This window comes from Centrocercus urophasianus, unplaced genomic scaffold, assembly GCF_019232065.1.
Source record: "Centrocercus urophasianus isolate 14NV4802_14NV808 unplaced genomic scaffold, USGS_Curo_1.0 seq_26, whole genome shotgun sequence".
NCBI classification, from domain to species: domain Eukaryota; kingdom Metazoa; phylum Chordata; class Aves; order Galliformes; family Phasianidae; genus Centrocercus; species Centrocercus urophasianus.
The window spans coordinates 2000885-2018603 of record NW_024884822.1 but is presented as its reverse complement, the minus strand read 5'-3'; the positions used below and the strand labels follow the sequence as shown (position 1 = coordinate 2018603).

General features: G+C 35.1%; 2 protein-coding genes across 2 annotated transcripts in view; one reads left to right on the top strand and one right to left on the bottom strand.

Annotated features, from left to right (window-relative positions):
* Positions 1-17719, top strand: part of DOCK2 (dedicator of cytokinesis 2) — a 153583-nt gene that overhangs the window by 59987 nt on the left and 75877 nt on the right. The gene's annotated exons all lie outside the window — the stretch shown is intronic.
* INSYN2B (inhibitory synaptic factor family member 2B) lies at positions 1346-8070 on the bottom strand. Its single transcript, XM_042826109.1, has 3 exons — positions 6494-8070; positions 4603-4677; positions 1346-1532 (listed from the first exon to the last, which is right to left on the bottom strand). The coding sequence occupies exons 1-3, from the start codon at positions 7891-7893 to the stop codon at positions 1346-1348; spliced, it is 1662 nt and encodes a 553-aa protein (XP_042682043.1). The 5' UTR covers positions 7894-8070.

The window sequence follows — 17719 nt, the reverse complement described above, 5'->3', positions numbered from 1 at the left end:
TCTGTCAACTCCATACTGATTGTCCTTAACATATTTTTAAAACTGTTGTCCTTTAGTATCATGATACTCATGATTAAGCCATGTGACATAGCATCACTGTAAATGAAGACTGGTTTTTTTAATCTTTGGTCTTTTCTGACAAATGTCTGGTTAACCCTAAGCACTGGAGAAACACAAGTGTACAAAAAGAACAGACATTTTTAACTAATATTACAAGAACTAATAATATATGGTATAAAAAAGGAGGATCTGGAGGTAAGACTGTTGAAAACCCTGGCATCGTTTGAACTGTTTAACCAGAGTTTAAGAAAAATTCTGCAGAACAGACAATTTTTTTTAATATTAACTAATCTACATTGTATTTAATAGGCCTTCATAAAGTCATTCACCCTCCTAAAACAAAAAAAACCAAAGCCTTAGAATGTTTCGATTTAGCAATACAGATATTAAATGCATAGAGGTACAACTGGGAAGAATTAGGTGAGTGTTTTAGCAATACAAAAGCAGAAGTGGCTATTCCTCTCTATTCATCAGGCCAAGGTGCACTGGGATAGAGTAAGATGTAATGAGTACAAGTCAGAACTCAGTAAAATATAATCAGATGTTCTTTTCACTGTGGAAATGGACAAATGCTGGAAAACGCTGCCCTTGGATGTTATGAATTCTCCATCACTGGAGATGCTTAAAACTAAAATAGATCTAATTGGACCTCATTTAGGAAAGAAATTAGATCTAGAATTACTATGATATTCTTTTTGAAATTTTAAGCTATATTTCACAAGAAATCTATTAAATGACATACTTTGAAATAATTCCTTTTCAAATTGAACTGATAGAAGAACAGAATAAAACTTGAACCTGAAATTCTTCATGGTTAAATTGTAGATGACAACAACCAATATATTTCACTGCAGATGTGAAATAATTGTAATTATCTCCTCTGAGGAGATTCCCCTGGACTTATACTTGATTGTGCAGTCTGTCTAAAGGTCAGTGAAGTTCCTTTTCTTTAGTTTGTGTTGCTTAATATGAAATGAAGTCTGCAGGTTTGACTACCATCGTCTTGTCTTTTTTTTTTTTTTTTTTGAAACTTGAACAAAAATGTCTTTACAAAGAATGTGAGCATCACAGGAAAAAAAAAAGAAGAAAACTTAAATTTCTTCTTCAGAAACAGTCCCTTCATGTGTCTCTATTCAGTTATATAATTCTTCTGATTTGATACTCAATTAAATATTCTTTAGTGATTTCATAATAGTATATTTTCATTTCTGTGCTTCCAAACCTCTTTTTGCTCTACTGTCATTTGAAATATAAAAATTGTTTCAGTTTAAGATCTGTAAGGAAGTCAAATCCACCAGAAGCATTTTTTTTTCACCTTTTTTGTTTTCTTTCTCAACTCCTTTTTCTCGTGAAGTGAATGATCAAATGATGGCTTCTGAGGCGAACCTGAAGCTGGATTTTGCTCTGCATGATCCAGCCTTTTCAAAATCTGTTGAAATCTTCCTTCTTGTTGTCTGAAGTCATATTCTACGCTAGAAAAATGAAGAGATGTGAGCTAATAAATGAAAAATTCCCTTTTTAAATGCTTACTTCATTAGAACAGATAGTTTCTTCATCAGAACTTGTTTACTTTGAGAATGACAGAAAAGTGGAACACGCTGCCCAGAGAAGTTGCGGTTTCCTTCTCTGGAGATACTCAAAACCCTTCTGGACACTTTCCTCTGCAGCCTGGGACCTGTGTTAGCAGGGGGTAGGATTAGATCTCCAGAAGTCCCTTCCAACCCCTATGATTCTGTGGTTCTGTTATAATGAGGCATTCAATATAAGAGCCTGGTTAAAATGCAGTGTATTTTGCTGCCTTGAATATAAGATAATCTAGTAATATTTTCTGAAGAAATCCTCTTTCTTTACATGACATAAGAACTCCAATGTTGTTGATCTTTTAGTGCATTTCATTAAACATTCAGATTTCAATTCTGTTACCTAACTCAATCGTGTATCTGTCATGAATTCAAAACATTCACATATTAAATGTGAGAAGTTCATCCCCAGTAAGGACAAAAATATGTATGAAATAACATAAATAAATAAGTCTTTGAAATAAATGAATTGAATTACCGAGGAAATAGGAAGTAGAACTCTACTCACAATGTCTGTGTGGAAGCCCATAACTATTATTGGTGTAGAAGGAGAGTTAAGATGATAAGAGCAAATATATGCACAGAAAGTAAGGCTCAAAAGAATCAATGTGGAAAAGAGCATTCTGATGCAGTCAGTATAATTAAAGAAACAAACAAAAAAGGAGTCAGCACTCTGTGCTTTTTCTTTATTATCTCCACATTTTCTAGGAAGGGGAATGAGATTTGTATCAGCTCTATCTGCAGTATAGATTTTTGCTGCAGGAGTGGAAAGCAAGAAGAAACTGACCTTTTGTTTTATTTTTCATAATACAAGCATTTTTGGAGGAAAAAAATATTATCAGATGCATCTGTTCAATTTTATCAGCTTTGGGCTAAAACACAGTACTATTCACTAGTCACAGGTCAGGAACACCAGAGAAGGAAATGTTATTTTATAAATCAAAAACTAAAACAAACAAAAAAAAAGGAAAGCCTCCGTTCCTTTTTCCTTACCTGATTCAAGGTTTCAGATTTGTATTTTGGAGAAACTGTCTCTAGAGATCAATTCAGTCTCTATTTAATAACTTTCCTTGATTTTTGAGGTAACTGCTTGTTTTCAGTCCCACCTGTGTTTATTATAATAAAAACATTAGTGTGATATGTACTAGATTGGAAGTCCCAAGGTACTGCACCTAACCCTTCTGATTAGATAATAAAGGTAAACTTACAGTCTGGTCTAAATTTGCTTCTGCTGTGAGACTGAAAAGTTCTTCATTCCTTCAGTAACTCATGTAATCAACTCTTTAACAGATACAGATTAGTATACTGACTGCCTCAGGCTGTGTATGATGAGGAAGATTCAGTGACACTAACACATCATTGTGCTGTATTTGAGTCACTACTGACTTAGGTTGCTGAAGAGCAGAAGAGGGCACAAGGTGAAACATTTAGTTCTATGTTCAAAGACAACAGTCATGCTGCAAATAGAAAAAATACATGTATGGATTTTTTTAGGCTAAACAAAACCCATTACATGGATTTGTTTAAAATAAACCTGATAAACACAAATACTTCCTTCAAAATGTAATGAACATCAAATATTAGTTACTTAGAAACTTTTTTGTAACTGCTTCTCACGAGACGTTTCTATGAGAATGGAAATGATTACATTTCCTTAATGATTTATGTTTTGTCTCTTAAAACCAATAATTCTTCAGAGCAGGATCTGTGTTCTTGCTTCTGTTCTACTAAGTGGTGTTCTTTAAGCCTCCAGGCAATCTTAGCATTAAGAAGTATGTACTATCCCAAAAGACACGTCAGTGTTTAACTGTTTCTTCTGTTCTTCACATATTTGCACTTCTTACTCAAGATCTTTCCTGTATTGCAACTGTGTAAACTGAAAAGGCAGCATTAACAAGCATAGTTTATTCTCCTGCAGAGAGAAGGTATCCTGTGGTAAAGGGTTATTTCTATATGAATTCTACAGAATTTCTATGTAATGTGTGTTCCTGTAAAATCCAACAAAAAGTTGATACCTTTTCATTTGAAGCGTAAAAAATAATATGGTAAATTTTGACTATACGCACATCTTAACTTTTCATTCTCTTCAGTCTACGAAGTATGTCTGTACTGGGAGGAGTCTGGAATAGTGAAAGGTGGGCTCCTATGCTGCAATTGTTCAGCATTCTTTGAAGATTCCATGCAACATAATGGAATCAAATAGCTAAAGATTTGTATTCTGACTTATAATAGAGCTTGCATTGACTGGACAGTGTGTTTACCAATTGATTGAGGTCCTAGAAAATCCATTGTTGAGAGGACCAGTTACTTGTGCTGTATTACAGAGAGTTTGTACTTCTTGCTTTTTGCTAATGGGCAGAAAACCAAAGACTTTCTGTGCTAATATGAATGCAACACTTGGAATTGGTATAGTTTGCAGAACACACTACTACTAAGTTCATACAAATTCATGCTGTAGTTAAAGTAATTTAGACTCAAAGTGCTCTGTTTCAAAATAATAATAAGTAAGCCTTTGCTGAAGTAAGAAGGGGGATGTGTTCATTGTTCTGCGTTACACAGGCAAGAACTGGTGCATAATGGTATTTGGAGAATGTTCTGCTTATGTTTTCCAAGATCCAAATTTATGACAAATTTTATCTCAAAAAATCTAACACATACACAGAATTTCATAATCAGAAACAACTTCAAAGGTTTTCAAAGCATGATAATACTAGTAATGCTGTGAAACCTTGATGGAAGTTTCTGTTTGAATTTCCAAAAGTACAGTATCTTCTGATAACACCAGTGCTAACTGTTCTTTACCTGGGGAGAGAGGAAACAACAAAAGCTCCTTACATATTCCCTTTTCTTTTTTAAAAACCAGGGATGATGATATCAGACCTTTTTCAGCTGTGAGCAGGACATAGCATTGTACATTTGTGAGAGATATACAGTCAGTGGAAAACTGTGCAAGGCATGGTACCTGTAAATTATACATGCGGTGTTCTGACACGTGCTGCAGTTGTTGAGGTCTTGACCGGTGTGGTAGAAGTTGCGCCTGTAACAAACAGTTGTTCATGTAATGTGTATTTGTAAGTACACTGACATACTTCTATGATAAAATATTTCCAGGCAGTAACAAATCTTCAAGCATTCTTTGAAAATAGCTTTTTGCCATTTTTTTTCTTGTAAGAAAATTTTGACATACGTGATTGTCACCACAGTCTGTCGTATCCTGCTAAGTTTTTGAACAGCCACACAAACCTGTTCTACCCACATGAAAATGTGTGCAAAGACCTGGGTTTTCGTCAAGTGGGTGAGTCATTGTCGTGTTCTGGACTCGTACGTGCAATTGAACCTGCACAAATATCTCAAGGCAGCCCTTCTGTCATGTTGCAGACAAAAATAAGCTTACCAGGTGTATTCCTTAGTTGTACTCAGGAAATACTATTGATACACGTGATACAATGCTAACATTAGGGATCCGGTTTTATGCACAACCAGTTGTGCACAAATGATTTACTTTATGTGCCTGAGTGCTGCTGTTTTATGCAGTATATGAGACGTTGTGGGAAAAACTAATTCCATCCCATCCAGGCACAGCATACTAAACCAGTTACGTTGTTTCTAAAACTGTATGTGCGATAAGCTAGACTGCACACTGTTTTATTAAAAAAGCAAACAAAATTCTTGTTTGCTTGTTTCTTTGAGAGATCCACTGGCTGTTTTGTTTTTCTTCCCGAAAATAAAAATTCTTTGATGGAAATACTACATTATCATGAAAGACAACTTTAAAATGCATCTAGGATACATTTACTGTAAGCCGAAACTGTTGTTAATGGTTTGAAGAACATTAATAGTGTATTTTTAATATGTAACTTGACCACAGAAATATTTAATATAGTACTTTGTCATTTGAATATATCTGCTTCCTGAGTGTTCTGACATGAGTTGTGTGGGTAGTATGGATATTAATTATAATTCATGAATATGTTACATAAATACTCGTTGTGGCTTTGGCTGATAGATATGAGACTGTTCACTAAAACTGAATACAGATCATGCATTCTTACTGATACTGCAGAAAGCAGTCATTCTAAAATATGAGACTCCTAAGAGTCTTGCTAACAATCTTCATATGCTCCATGTTCATAGCTTTAATAACTTTTAAGCCCTCACCTTCACTTCCTGCTAAGATTTCTTGACACACTGGAGGTTAAATTAATAAAATTAATTTAAAAAATTAATGTGGTCTTTTGCCTTTTTCAATTCTAAAGGCTTTCCCCTTAAGTGAATATGTTGTAAGTGATGTAATGAAACGTAACCAACAACACAGTCCCAACACTGAAAGCCTGCAGATGTTGTGCACTGGCCACTAATTTTTTTGCTTGCTCAGTAAAGCAGAATTAATATTGAACAGAAGCATGGTTTTGCTGATATGAACTGTTTCAGCAATGGTCTGTTTTGGCACTAAATGCATATTTGACCTTGACAGAGAAAGCTGACTTGCCGTAGATTTGTTATATTACTTAGTACATTAGACTGTTGGGTTTTTGTTGTTCAGCTGCAGAGAGATGTTAGCTAGATGGAGACTGTCAGCTGTGTGCTGGCATTGTACCTGATAACATAAATCTAAACAACATGGAGTGCTAATAAACTTCCGCTCAGTTTACTAAAGGCAGTGATAATTGAAGCCAACCTATAAAGAGACTTGCTTTTCTGTAAAGGCTCAAACTTCCCAAAAACTGAATGAGATTATTTTTGCAAACTCATCTTTGAGTGTTTCACAGAAAAAATATAGTAGCAAAAGTTAAAAGAGTGATAACATCTGCTTCAGGTTTTTGATGAATTTGTGATATTAAAATGCACCGTACCCTTCACTGAGGGCTCTGGATTTTTCAAGGTCTTGGATTACATTCAAAAGGACTTTAATCTTCTCCTGGTTTGACAGCAAGGATTCCTCTACAGACTGCAGCTTGCCTTGTAGAGCACATAGTTCACCATGTGTCAAATGAATTTGATTTATTTCACTAATCTCTTTGTTGATGTGTGGTTTTATTTCATTCCTTGGCAGATAAGACTTCGTGTGAAATCCTTCTAAAGAGCCATTACATTGGGAAACATCAGACAGAGTAGAATTTTTCTCAGTTTCAGTACTAACTGAAGAAACAGATTTTGATGCATTACTGCTGGTCGATGACATTACTGTGTGATCATCATTTGTTACTGTCACACAGCTGGAATCTGTTTTATTCTCTACTGTCTGTAGATAGCTTCTGAGGAAACAAGGAGATGAACTTTGATTCGATGGAGGTGATAATGGAGTAGTTTCTTTACTGCTTGTGTCTTTGCTGACTACAAGCAACTCAGGATCACTGTTAGCTGTTTCACAAGAGTCAGAATGAGGATTACAATCATTGCCGTTAGTGGAATCACGTAGGCAAGGGTATATTTTTTCAGGAATAGATGACAGCATGCTGGTTTCATTGTTTTCATTACTATTTATGATAGTAGAAGAATTAGAAGAATGCAGTAAATTATTTAAATTCATGGTCGTGTCTGATGCATCCATGGAAGTATCACTGTTTTGTGGAAAATTCACATGAATGTATTCAGGCACCTGTGTAGAAGCAGTTGTCTTTTCTGTTATTGAGGAATCATGGATTTGGATATGTCCATTTTTTTGTGCTTCTGGCAGTCTTTGACTTGACTGACCATCCGCTTTACTATTCCTGAATCCATCTTCCAAATGGCTACTTATTCTTAAGTAACAGAAGTCTGAAGACATAATGTCTTGTTCAGAAAGATTGTCATTTACTGGCGTGCAGTCTTTAGTCTCACTTGGCATTTCTGTTAGTGATTTGCTTACCAGCAGCTTTTTTCTTCTAAAAACAGGGAAGTGTTTCCTGAGGCTAGGAGATGTTTGTATGGCAATATTCTGAAGCCCCTTCTGAGCCTTTGGAAAAGATGGAGGTTGTAACAAAAATTTGTGTTGTTGAGATATTTCTGTATTTTCAATCATTAATGCAATGTCTTGGGCAGGATTATTATCCAGATCAGTGACATCCACTGTCTTTGTGTTGCAACCATCATCCTTGAAACGAACTTGCTGAGATTTGCTTCTGCGGTGATGTGGCTGCCTCATAAAATCAAATGAATCCAGACTGTTTCTCTTCAGTAGCACCGGGCGCACTTTCATGTTTTGCTGGGCCATTGAATCACAATTTAAAGTCTGCAAGTAATGGGTCGCAAAGAAGCACATTACATTTGTCATTTGAACTCTGTCATATGATTGTATACCTTAGATTCAAATGAACACCTTGCTAATGAACAAGATAAGCATTTCATTCTTCTTGTTCTTTTTCAAATTTAGTTTCTCATTAGATTGAACACTAAGGTAAAGATATTATATATAAAATGTAAAGGAAGATTTATTGCAGCTGGAAAATGCAGAAAGTCTTCTGAAGCAAACACGATTCTTCATTTTACAGAATTGCAATAGACAGCTATGCTTACAGTTAACTCATTTAAAGGTCACATTGTGTCTTATGGCTTTCCTGATGGCTCTTAGTTGTCAGTCACTTCTCCATTATAGCAATCCAGCTTTTTTTTCATATGACAGATTAGTCATACTTCTTAAATGCGTCCTGACTAAACAGACGTTGCAAATTCTGGGGGCACTTTCATTTCCAATGCATAGTTTTACTGATGAAATTATATTAATTAATAACAAACTGAATTCCTTTCTTAAGAAAATTTTCCTCTTCAGCCGTGTTTTTACTGTTGAAAGTTAAACTAAGACTTCAAAATAATGTAGCCACTTGTGACCAGATAAAAACATAGCATCAAGCAGGGTTCAGTAAGAAGCATTACTATGTGTAGTCATTACTTCAGTTCTTGCGAACAGGCCAACTGTATCCGAGGTACTGTGTCATCTGGGAAAGTCTTGTAAATACTTCGGCATCAGAAGAGTGGTCCAATCTGAATAACCAGCAAATGCAGAATGACATATTTCCTGGAAGTAAAAAGACAACAATTGTAGATGAACAAATCACCAGATACGATCTTGTTCTACTGTCTCTAACAACTCAATCTCCTGTAGTTTTGTAACTTTGACAGCGAGATCTCTAGTAGAAACTGAAAGTTGTTATTTTTTTTTTTAATTTGGAGCACCTCATATGAAATGTCATAAAACAACCAAAAATGGATACAAAACACTGATGTTTCCTTCAATTGAGTTAGTCACACTGTAATACACCAATGATACATGCTTCAGTGGCTGAAGGGATGCAGAGTATTGTTGTTTCCTTCTAAGAACGTGAGCCACGTGTTGATGTGTGGTGCATAATAGTATAAGAAATGCACGTAAAGCAGCATTGCTAATGAATATGTGATGTATTAGTGCTGAAGTAAGAGAATATAAAGGCACCAACTGTAAAAGCTATCTTGCACTTTTCAATCCGTGTGCAGACACTTTCACATGTAGCTGGCAATCGCGTAGGCCATGAGGAATCTTGTTACTTGAATATTTTTTGCAATGTAAGATAATTTGATAGAATTTTGCTGGCAACCTATTGTTACAAATGTAGACTCATGATGGCCCCCTGAATTAGAACATACAGGTATATCACATATTGTCTTCATCAAAATAGTGTACTGTATTTTTTTTAGTCAGCACTTTTTCATTGCAGCTGTTGCTGATTCTCACCAAAATCATCTGTGCTATGGACTTGCTTTCAAATGTTCTCCTCCACAGCATTTTGGGCTGAAATTCAGAATATGCAACAAACAATGATAGACTGTTAAGCTAGCTGCTGGAATAGAATAGAATTGGGCTAATAAAATAAATTTGTGCAAAATATGAGAAATATACCACAGGATTTCTAATAATCCAAAGAGATTTACTTTTGTGATTACAGAGATGCTTAATATTATGACTAAATTCCCAGCATGAAATTATACTTGTGTTCAACTGGCAGTTTAATTACCTGTACTTTTATTGTTTTAGCCTAATGTTTTTTTTTAAGCATTGCACAACCTTTACCATCTTTAATTTAGGGGACTTAATGAGCTGGATGTATTGGAAAGGTATTTTATCACAGTGTAATCAACAAATTTATGTAGCCCCACGTCATTTCAAGCAATATAATTTAAGCAAATTAATAATACAATACCATTCTATTATGAAGCTTTAGAAGAAAGTGAAAGTATCAGATGATTTCAGTGCAGAGACAAATGTCACAAAAGATATCAGTAAACAAATATGTACAGTAATACAAGTTATACTTTCATGATGCCACGTACCTTAAATTGCCATGCTGCTTATTCAGTGTAAACAAGTTAATACAATAAAAACATCAAGTTGTTACTGCAAACAAAGTTCAGTGCCAAGATCTGAATTCTCATATTGTTTACTAATTACTGGAGCCTTTTTACAATTTTATTTGAGAATCTATCCAAATATTGCAGTAACATTCCCTACGTCCCACCACAGCTGCTCCAGGCAGATAGACTGCTTTAATGTGAGACTACTTTAATTCCCAATTAAAGTAATGGATGCCAGGTTTTCATGACTGACCTTGCATTCAGCCCTCCTATTCCTTCCCTTCCTCAGGCAGCTGCTCACAGATCTCAGGAAATGCCTTTGAATTGTTTGGTGGTTTGTTGTTGTTGTTTTGTTTTTGCTTTTTTTTTCCCTGAATCACACAGTGGATTGCTTCCAATCTCCTCATTCACTGTTTGCAGTTTGAGGGAAAAGTTAAATATTTTATCTGGTTTTTATATTCCTTCATTTATAGTTTGACACCTTAATTTTCCATTTTCCTTGACTTCTTTTTAAAAAATATTTTTTATTTCTTTTAATGACAGTGTGACAGTAGTATTCTACTTCAGTGTTTCTGGGAAAAGGAATCTCAACAGACTTTGTTAAGAAGCAAGTAAATCACTAGGCTAAAAGCATTTTATGAGGGCAAGAAAACGATTAGTATAATCATCTTCCTTAATGAGCATTAGCACTTCAAACTTCCTTGTTCACTCTAGATTATTTTGCCACCTTGATGGTCCACCTACCAAAGATTAAACAGATGAATTTAAGCATTTCTGATGCAATGATACTTGATAGAGCTGTAGTGACTGAGTGACTTTGTCATATTTGATTTGCTTTTTTTAATCCTGTGTAAAACCTATTTTCTGTAATATGCTGCTAGAGGATTATTTTTGTTTGCTTCATCACGTTACTACATTAAAATTTCAGAGCTCAATGAAAAATACTTTATCCAAAGTATAATTAAAATCTTAAATCTAAAAGTACAAAACACAAGGGCTGCTCTGAATGTAATGTCTCCAGTTTTACTGTGTTGGTTGTACAGCAGTAGAGGTTGAAACGAACCTTCCTGCCAGTATTCCATTACATTGTGTTGCTGTGTGACGGGAGGCAGCAGAGGGACAGTCTGAGACAGTAGTGACTGACATGGGAGTCCATGTGAATCAAAAGGTGAAACTGAATTCCTCCATGTGGAAAAAATGGTACCCACTAGCATTCATCAGTGTTTGTTGAACGTTGGTAGAGACCAAGCAGTAGATGTGAGCACAGTGAGGAGGTGAGCAGTGTGTTTCAGCTGTTACAACTATGGTTCATCTCCACAAGTGCAGATTTTTATGAGCACTGCACGCAGGCTCTTGTTCATCACTGGCAAAAATGCATAGCCAATGGTGGTGACTGTGTTGAAAAAGAATGTTTTGTAGGTGAGAATGTTCTCTATCAATTAATGTTACTGCATTATTTGGTGTATTTTCCATGGAAATAAATAGGAGGCATTACTTTTGGAGCGGCCTGTGAACGTTAGTGGTTATTTAATTTTCCAAGTTCTTAATGTTGCTCCATTTTTTCTTTTTTAAGTATTCTCTCAAAGGTAACATCTAGGGCAACAGTTGTAGTAAGTCATTCTAGGATGAATTTTAATGAACGGATTTAATTTTTATTACATAAGAAACCCCAGTGGAGTTTATGGTGCTATTATTTTTTTAGCATTTTTATGTTCAGTAAGGGCAGAGACAAATTCATCACAGTCCAGTGGGCTGCAGAATTATTTTTAATAGTTTCACCTCTGATTTAATGTCATTTTCACGTTTATAGAAGGCTCTTTTATAGTAGCATCAGGTTACCAGGAGATTTTGCAAGGCTAGAACAGAATAATAGAAGTCATTATGTGAACATCTTGTAGCAATCTCTGCAGATTATACAAGAAAAGAAAAAAACAAAAAAACAAAAAAAAACCCACCTTTCAATTAATTTGAAAATAAATGCTGACCTCAGATATTTAAGTGTACTTTTTTCCCAGTTATGGATGCTGCAATATTTTGTAACCACAAAGAACTGTCCTATCATGTATTACAATCCCTGGTTCCAGCACTCAGGAACAGTAATGCTCTTGTTACTTTTTGCATGTTCTCAGTGTCCCTTTTAGCACCACAGGCATTCCAGGAGTGCAACAAATGTGCTTCATCTTTTTCTTGATGCATTACTTTTCATCCTCTTCCTGTCTGAATCTTACCATCTTTTAGAAGGGAATTTCATAGGATTTTAGGAGATAGAATGCTTCAAGAATGCTTTCTTGAAGCATTTATGTGCTAAGATGTGAAAGTGTTTGTGTATATTCAGCTGGAGTTGTGACTTGCTCATGGCTTGATGAAAGGACTGACATTGAACAACGTTGGTGTTTTATACAGAATACTTTATAGTATGTGTAAGAGACTTGTTCATTTGGATTGATCCTGTTATATTAGGATACTGGTGAAAACCTGCAGCTGCAAGTATGCGACAATGCTGATCTTCATTGGAAGTGCTCTTCTTGGTGGATAAATATCTGGGAAAAGAATATTTGTTTTCTTTAGATGGATGCATCATATGTTTTATAGGATGGTTAAAATCAAGCAGTGGATTTTGATGTTTTAGGCAAAGAGATGTACCCTAATTATTTGCACACAATGCAAGTAGTTAGGGTACAAGCAGCATAAGGGGATGAACATTGGTTGGGACTTCTAACTACTAATAAATTAAACATATTAGTAATTTAAACCAGTGTGATTAATTTTTTTTTTCCTATGTGTTTTTTCATGGACTTGGATCAGTTTGAGTACTGACCCAAGCTGAAATATATCTCTTCAGGCATAAGCTGTTAGCCACCTAGCTATGTAGGGTGCTGTTCAAGTCCAGTGTTACAATTCTGTTGCAAAGTTTACTCCAGAATTTGCTGGAAGGTACTATTAGCCATCTTCTGTTATGCCTGGGAACATTCATTAATAGTTTTGTTTGTTTGCTTGTTTTAAAAAAAAGGACAAAATACAGATAAAAATGTGTAACACTTCACAGTTACCTGCCATAGGAGTTATATTCCTTAAGGTAGTTTAAATATATTGAATAGTTACTAAAACTAATGGTGATAGTGAAATCAAATCCTAGCTGTATTAATTTGTTATCGTTGTACTGCAGATTTCTCAGCTAAGCCATTCCTTTCAGATAGGGGGATCTTGGGTTTGTTAACTTCACTATTTTGTTTGATCTTCTGAAAGACGTTAGTGATGCTTTCAGGTTGTCCAAGGATCTATTTGCTTTCCTTAAGCAAAATGCTTGACTTGATCTTTTAGCAGAGTGATTTGTGAAATTAGCTAGGGGCAAAAAAAAGAAAAAAAGGCTTATACTGATTGGAATTCATTTCTCTTTGGTCAGATGGAGAGAGGAAATGGTGGAACAAGCGCTGTTGTCAGGAGGTGTCTCTAACATCAGTACAAATTCTGGGAGTTTCATAGAAGTTTCTTAAAAACTATAAAGAAAGTAGGACTGGGAATTTTAGTGAAAGCTGAAGAACGTTTGTGGCCTCCTTTTGTGTGGCTGTGCTTGATAGCTTCGCTTTTGGAAATCACACGTAGAAAGCCACAACATCAGCATTTTCAGAAAAGCCTCTGAACCCTGCAAACTACAGCCAAAGGCAACTTCAGTTTCCTTGATGTGGCCTCTCTAAATATAGTGATTCTATGTTTCTGTAGTGATTTTATTCACAATATATCAATTAATGTAATGTTTTAAAAGTTACCCATATTTATTCTTATATATTTTTATTATTACATATTTTATATATATTTTTATTATTATATTATTATATATTTATATATTATTATATTATTATATTAATATTATATTAGTATATATTTTTATAATATTACATATTATTCTTAATATATTTATATTTATTCAGTCTTAATTCCAAAATGGCAGTATTCTGAAATGACAACTTTTTAATGTTCAGGAGATTTTTGGTCTTATTTCGACCATTTAGAAACTGTGCAGTGATTTTCTCTGCCTTTCAAGCCTACAAAATAAGCAGTACCTAGATTTTTCAGCATATACTGAATAGAGGAAGTCACCACCTTTAAGCACTGATGTTAATGTGAAATATCCCTGTCTCATTATTCTCCAGTCACCATTTTTCCTTCAAATTGCAAATGTTCAAAAGCTGCTGAGGAAATTAGTCTCAAGTGAGGCTTAATTTCCTTCTTTTATGGTGTTAATATTCAAAGACAGCATGTGGAAAACAAATATTTGTTGCTTGCAAAAATTCTACATGACCAGGACAGTCTGTCATGCAGTGAGTAACTTCGTATGCAGATCTTAATGCTTTCACAACATTTGCTTGCAGTATCTCATTGGGATTGAAACAGAAGAATTATCTTGAAATTCTAAATTGAAATTGAAATTCTCTCCCAAAAAAGCCTTTAAGAATAGAAGTTTTAACAAATATTTTACATAGCTTCTTCCGTAAGAGAATGGATGAAGATGTACTGAGAGTATAGACAAACTGCAAGCAGGCTTGTGAGGGAAATATTTTCAACTGAAAATGTATGAAAGGTGCAGAGCCTACGAATTAAAAACAATTTCCCTACAGTATGAAATTGCCTACTGTGATGAAATACAGGAAAAAGCTGACAGAAAGGAGGACACATGAAGCTGCTGAGAGCAATTTTTTAAATGACCTCTACATGTACAGGGATGTTCATCAGTCACAGCAAGGAGTCTTATTTCTTTGAGTCTTGCAGAATAAAGCAAAATGCTGTCCATGAAGGTGAATACATTTGTTATTGAGAGAGATGAAATAATTTGTGTAGTGTAGTTTTGTGTCTGGAGATCTCTCCAATGCGTATGTTGTCTTGGGGAGTGTTTCATTATTTATTCTTTTTGATGAATACATAGGAAATCTAATTCTGACCGTGAGCAATGCCACACATCTCTGTATTCCTGTATGTGTGTAAAGGTTCCCTTCTGCATGGTTTCAGTAATACTGAACAAACTGTACCTGAGCACCAAAGACCACATTTATTTATTTATTCAAATCCTGCTTGTAGGTTTTGTGAACCACCTAAAGTTGGGATCGGGACACACATAGAGTAGAATTTACTATAGATCAGTAATACATGATGCAACAACTTTCTAACTTCAAAAAGAGAATATTTTAGCAGTGGGAGAGATTATAGGATTTTGTCTCCGAGCAATAAAACAGCAAGGTTTGAAGATTACTTCAGACTGGTGAGACAAGGTAGGGAAGGTGCTATGGTATTTACCCTTGGGAGAAAAAAAATTGGTCTTGGCTGAGCAAGTTTTAGGAATACAAATGGGCCCTGGCTTGGCTATACTTTGCTTGAGATGATGTGATGCCTTTCTGCATGAAGTGTTGAAGATGCAGTGAAAAATAAAAACAGTGAGGATTTTCATTTATTTATTAACATAATTTTGAGAATTACGCTCCTTGAAATTCTGTTATTTTACTTAAAAAAACAAAACTAAACATCAAACCTACCTCGTCTGAATACATGAGATGATAGAGCCCATTGGTGTTTGGGAACAAAAGGTTTTATAGATTATAAAAAACACAGATTTCATAGATTATAAAAAGCTCTTTTGGAGCGTTAGTGGTTGTCAATTCAAAATTTATAGTAGGGAGATTATCTAAACAAACTTTTACTGATTACAAATGAATAAATTCAGTCCTACATAAACAGCTTAGAAGCCTTTTTTTTTTTTTTTTTTTTTTTTTTTTTTTTTTTTTTTGGCAGTGTTTACAGAGGTAGCTGTACTTAAAACTGGGAAATTTCTCTTGAAGAAATGCTTGAGTGCTTACAGGGAGATGGAAGTTATCCAATGTGACAGGTTGGTGAATTGGAAAGTGCCCAAATAGCTGGTTCATATCATAAAATTTCACTGCTTTTTCGTGTATAAATATGGTATTCTACTATTTTCTTGTTCATTGAAAAAATATTTGGAAGTACTTTCTGATTGTGCAAAAGTGTAGACATACATGTTACACCTTAAATTACTGTACATTTACATCCAGGCTTTACAGAACACCAACATATGCATATCTGTAGACATAGATATATAGATAGCCTGTGCGTAGGTAGACATGCAGTCAGAGATTATTGCTTTGCAGGCCTCAATTAGAACCACTCTAATTAATAACGTTTATCTCTTACCCTTTTCCTTCAGTGGGTAGGTTTAACAAGTAAGCCAGCAACTAAACTTAATGTATCTCCTGAGCAGCAATCTAAAACTACATTTAAAGGGTCACAGTTTGCCTTCTCGCTACCACATTTCCTGCAGATTTTTATGAGCACTGCACGCAGGCTCTTGTTCATCACTGGCAAAAATGCATAGCCAACGGTGGTGACTGTGTTGAAAAAGAACGTTTTGTAGGTGAGAATGTTCTCTATCAATTAATATTATTGCATTCTTTGTTGCATTTTCCAAGGAAATAAATAGGAGGCATTACTACTGGTTTACTTTTTGACATATGTATATAATGCATATTGAATACAAGACTTTGGCACCTTTCTCCTGATATCCAGTACCTTAATACTTCTGAGGTCTTGTTGTTCTTTCAAATATCAGTTTCTCATGTATTACCAAATGATTTTCTCTATATCACCTGTGGTTTCTGTAGTTTTTTTTATTTCCCTGCCAGTCTAGTGTGTGTTGTTTCAACTAGTGGAATATCAAACAAAAGACAGCAATATCTTCCAAAGTCATATGTTTGTCTGAATTTCTGAGCTTGTTTTATTCAAAACTTTATTTCCTAAGGTTAACATTCCTTCATTTCTGTTCTGAACTTCTTCTTATAAAGTGTCTACAACACTTGTTTACTTAGTCTACAACTTTTCTAGACAGAGGAAGAGTAAACCCAGTCCATCTCAAGTGTCTAATCTAATGCTGGTTCAGTAACACAGTCCCTTCCCATCGTTCCTCTGGATTTTTTTATTTTTTTTTACTATCCTCAGAGCAACAAAAATTGATGAACTTCTTACAGTAGATTACTTCATTAAGAAAATCATGCTTCTTCAGAGTGCTTGTTCCACACCGATCTTTTCAGGGATTCATTTAATGTGAGAATCTTGTGTTACACAGAGATCTGTATCATCCTAGAACTGAGTTGGAAGTGTCCCTTAAATGCTATCTAGCCCAACTCCCCTGCAGTGCTCTGGGACACCTACAGCTCCATCCAGTTTCTCAGAGCTCCGTCCAGCCTGACTTTGAATCCACCACACTTGTGGGCAACCTGTTCCAATGTCTCATCTCCCTTACTGTAAAAAATGTCTTCCTTATATCCAGTCTAAATCTCTCCTCTTTTAGTTTGAAACCATTTCCCCTCATGCAATTGCAACAGACCGTGCTAAATAATCTGTCCTTTCTTACAGCCCACCTTTAGCATGTTTGCATGTTGCTGTAGCTTGCAGTGGTAACTTTTAAAATGGCTCAACGTGTAGTTGGTAAATGTTCACTGAAAGTCCAGCTGCATAGAGGCAGATAAACAAAAACTCAGATTGCTGTTGCAGAGTATATCCATTCAGTTTAACTTTGGCAATATTTATTTAAATTTGAATTCCTCTTCTTTGCACACTGAGAGAAGGCGTCTCTTGGTTTCAGTCTTGCTGACTTGGACAAACAGAAACCATTATTTCCTTAATGGGATTATTTTTATCTTGATGCATGTAAAGCTCCTTTTACAAAAAGGAAACATGACCTCTGTCCCACTTGTATATACTGAATATGATTC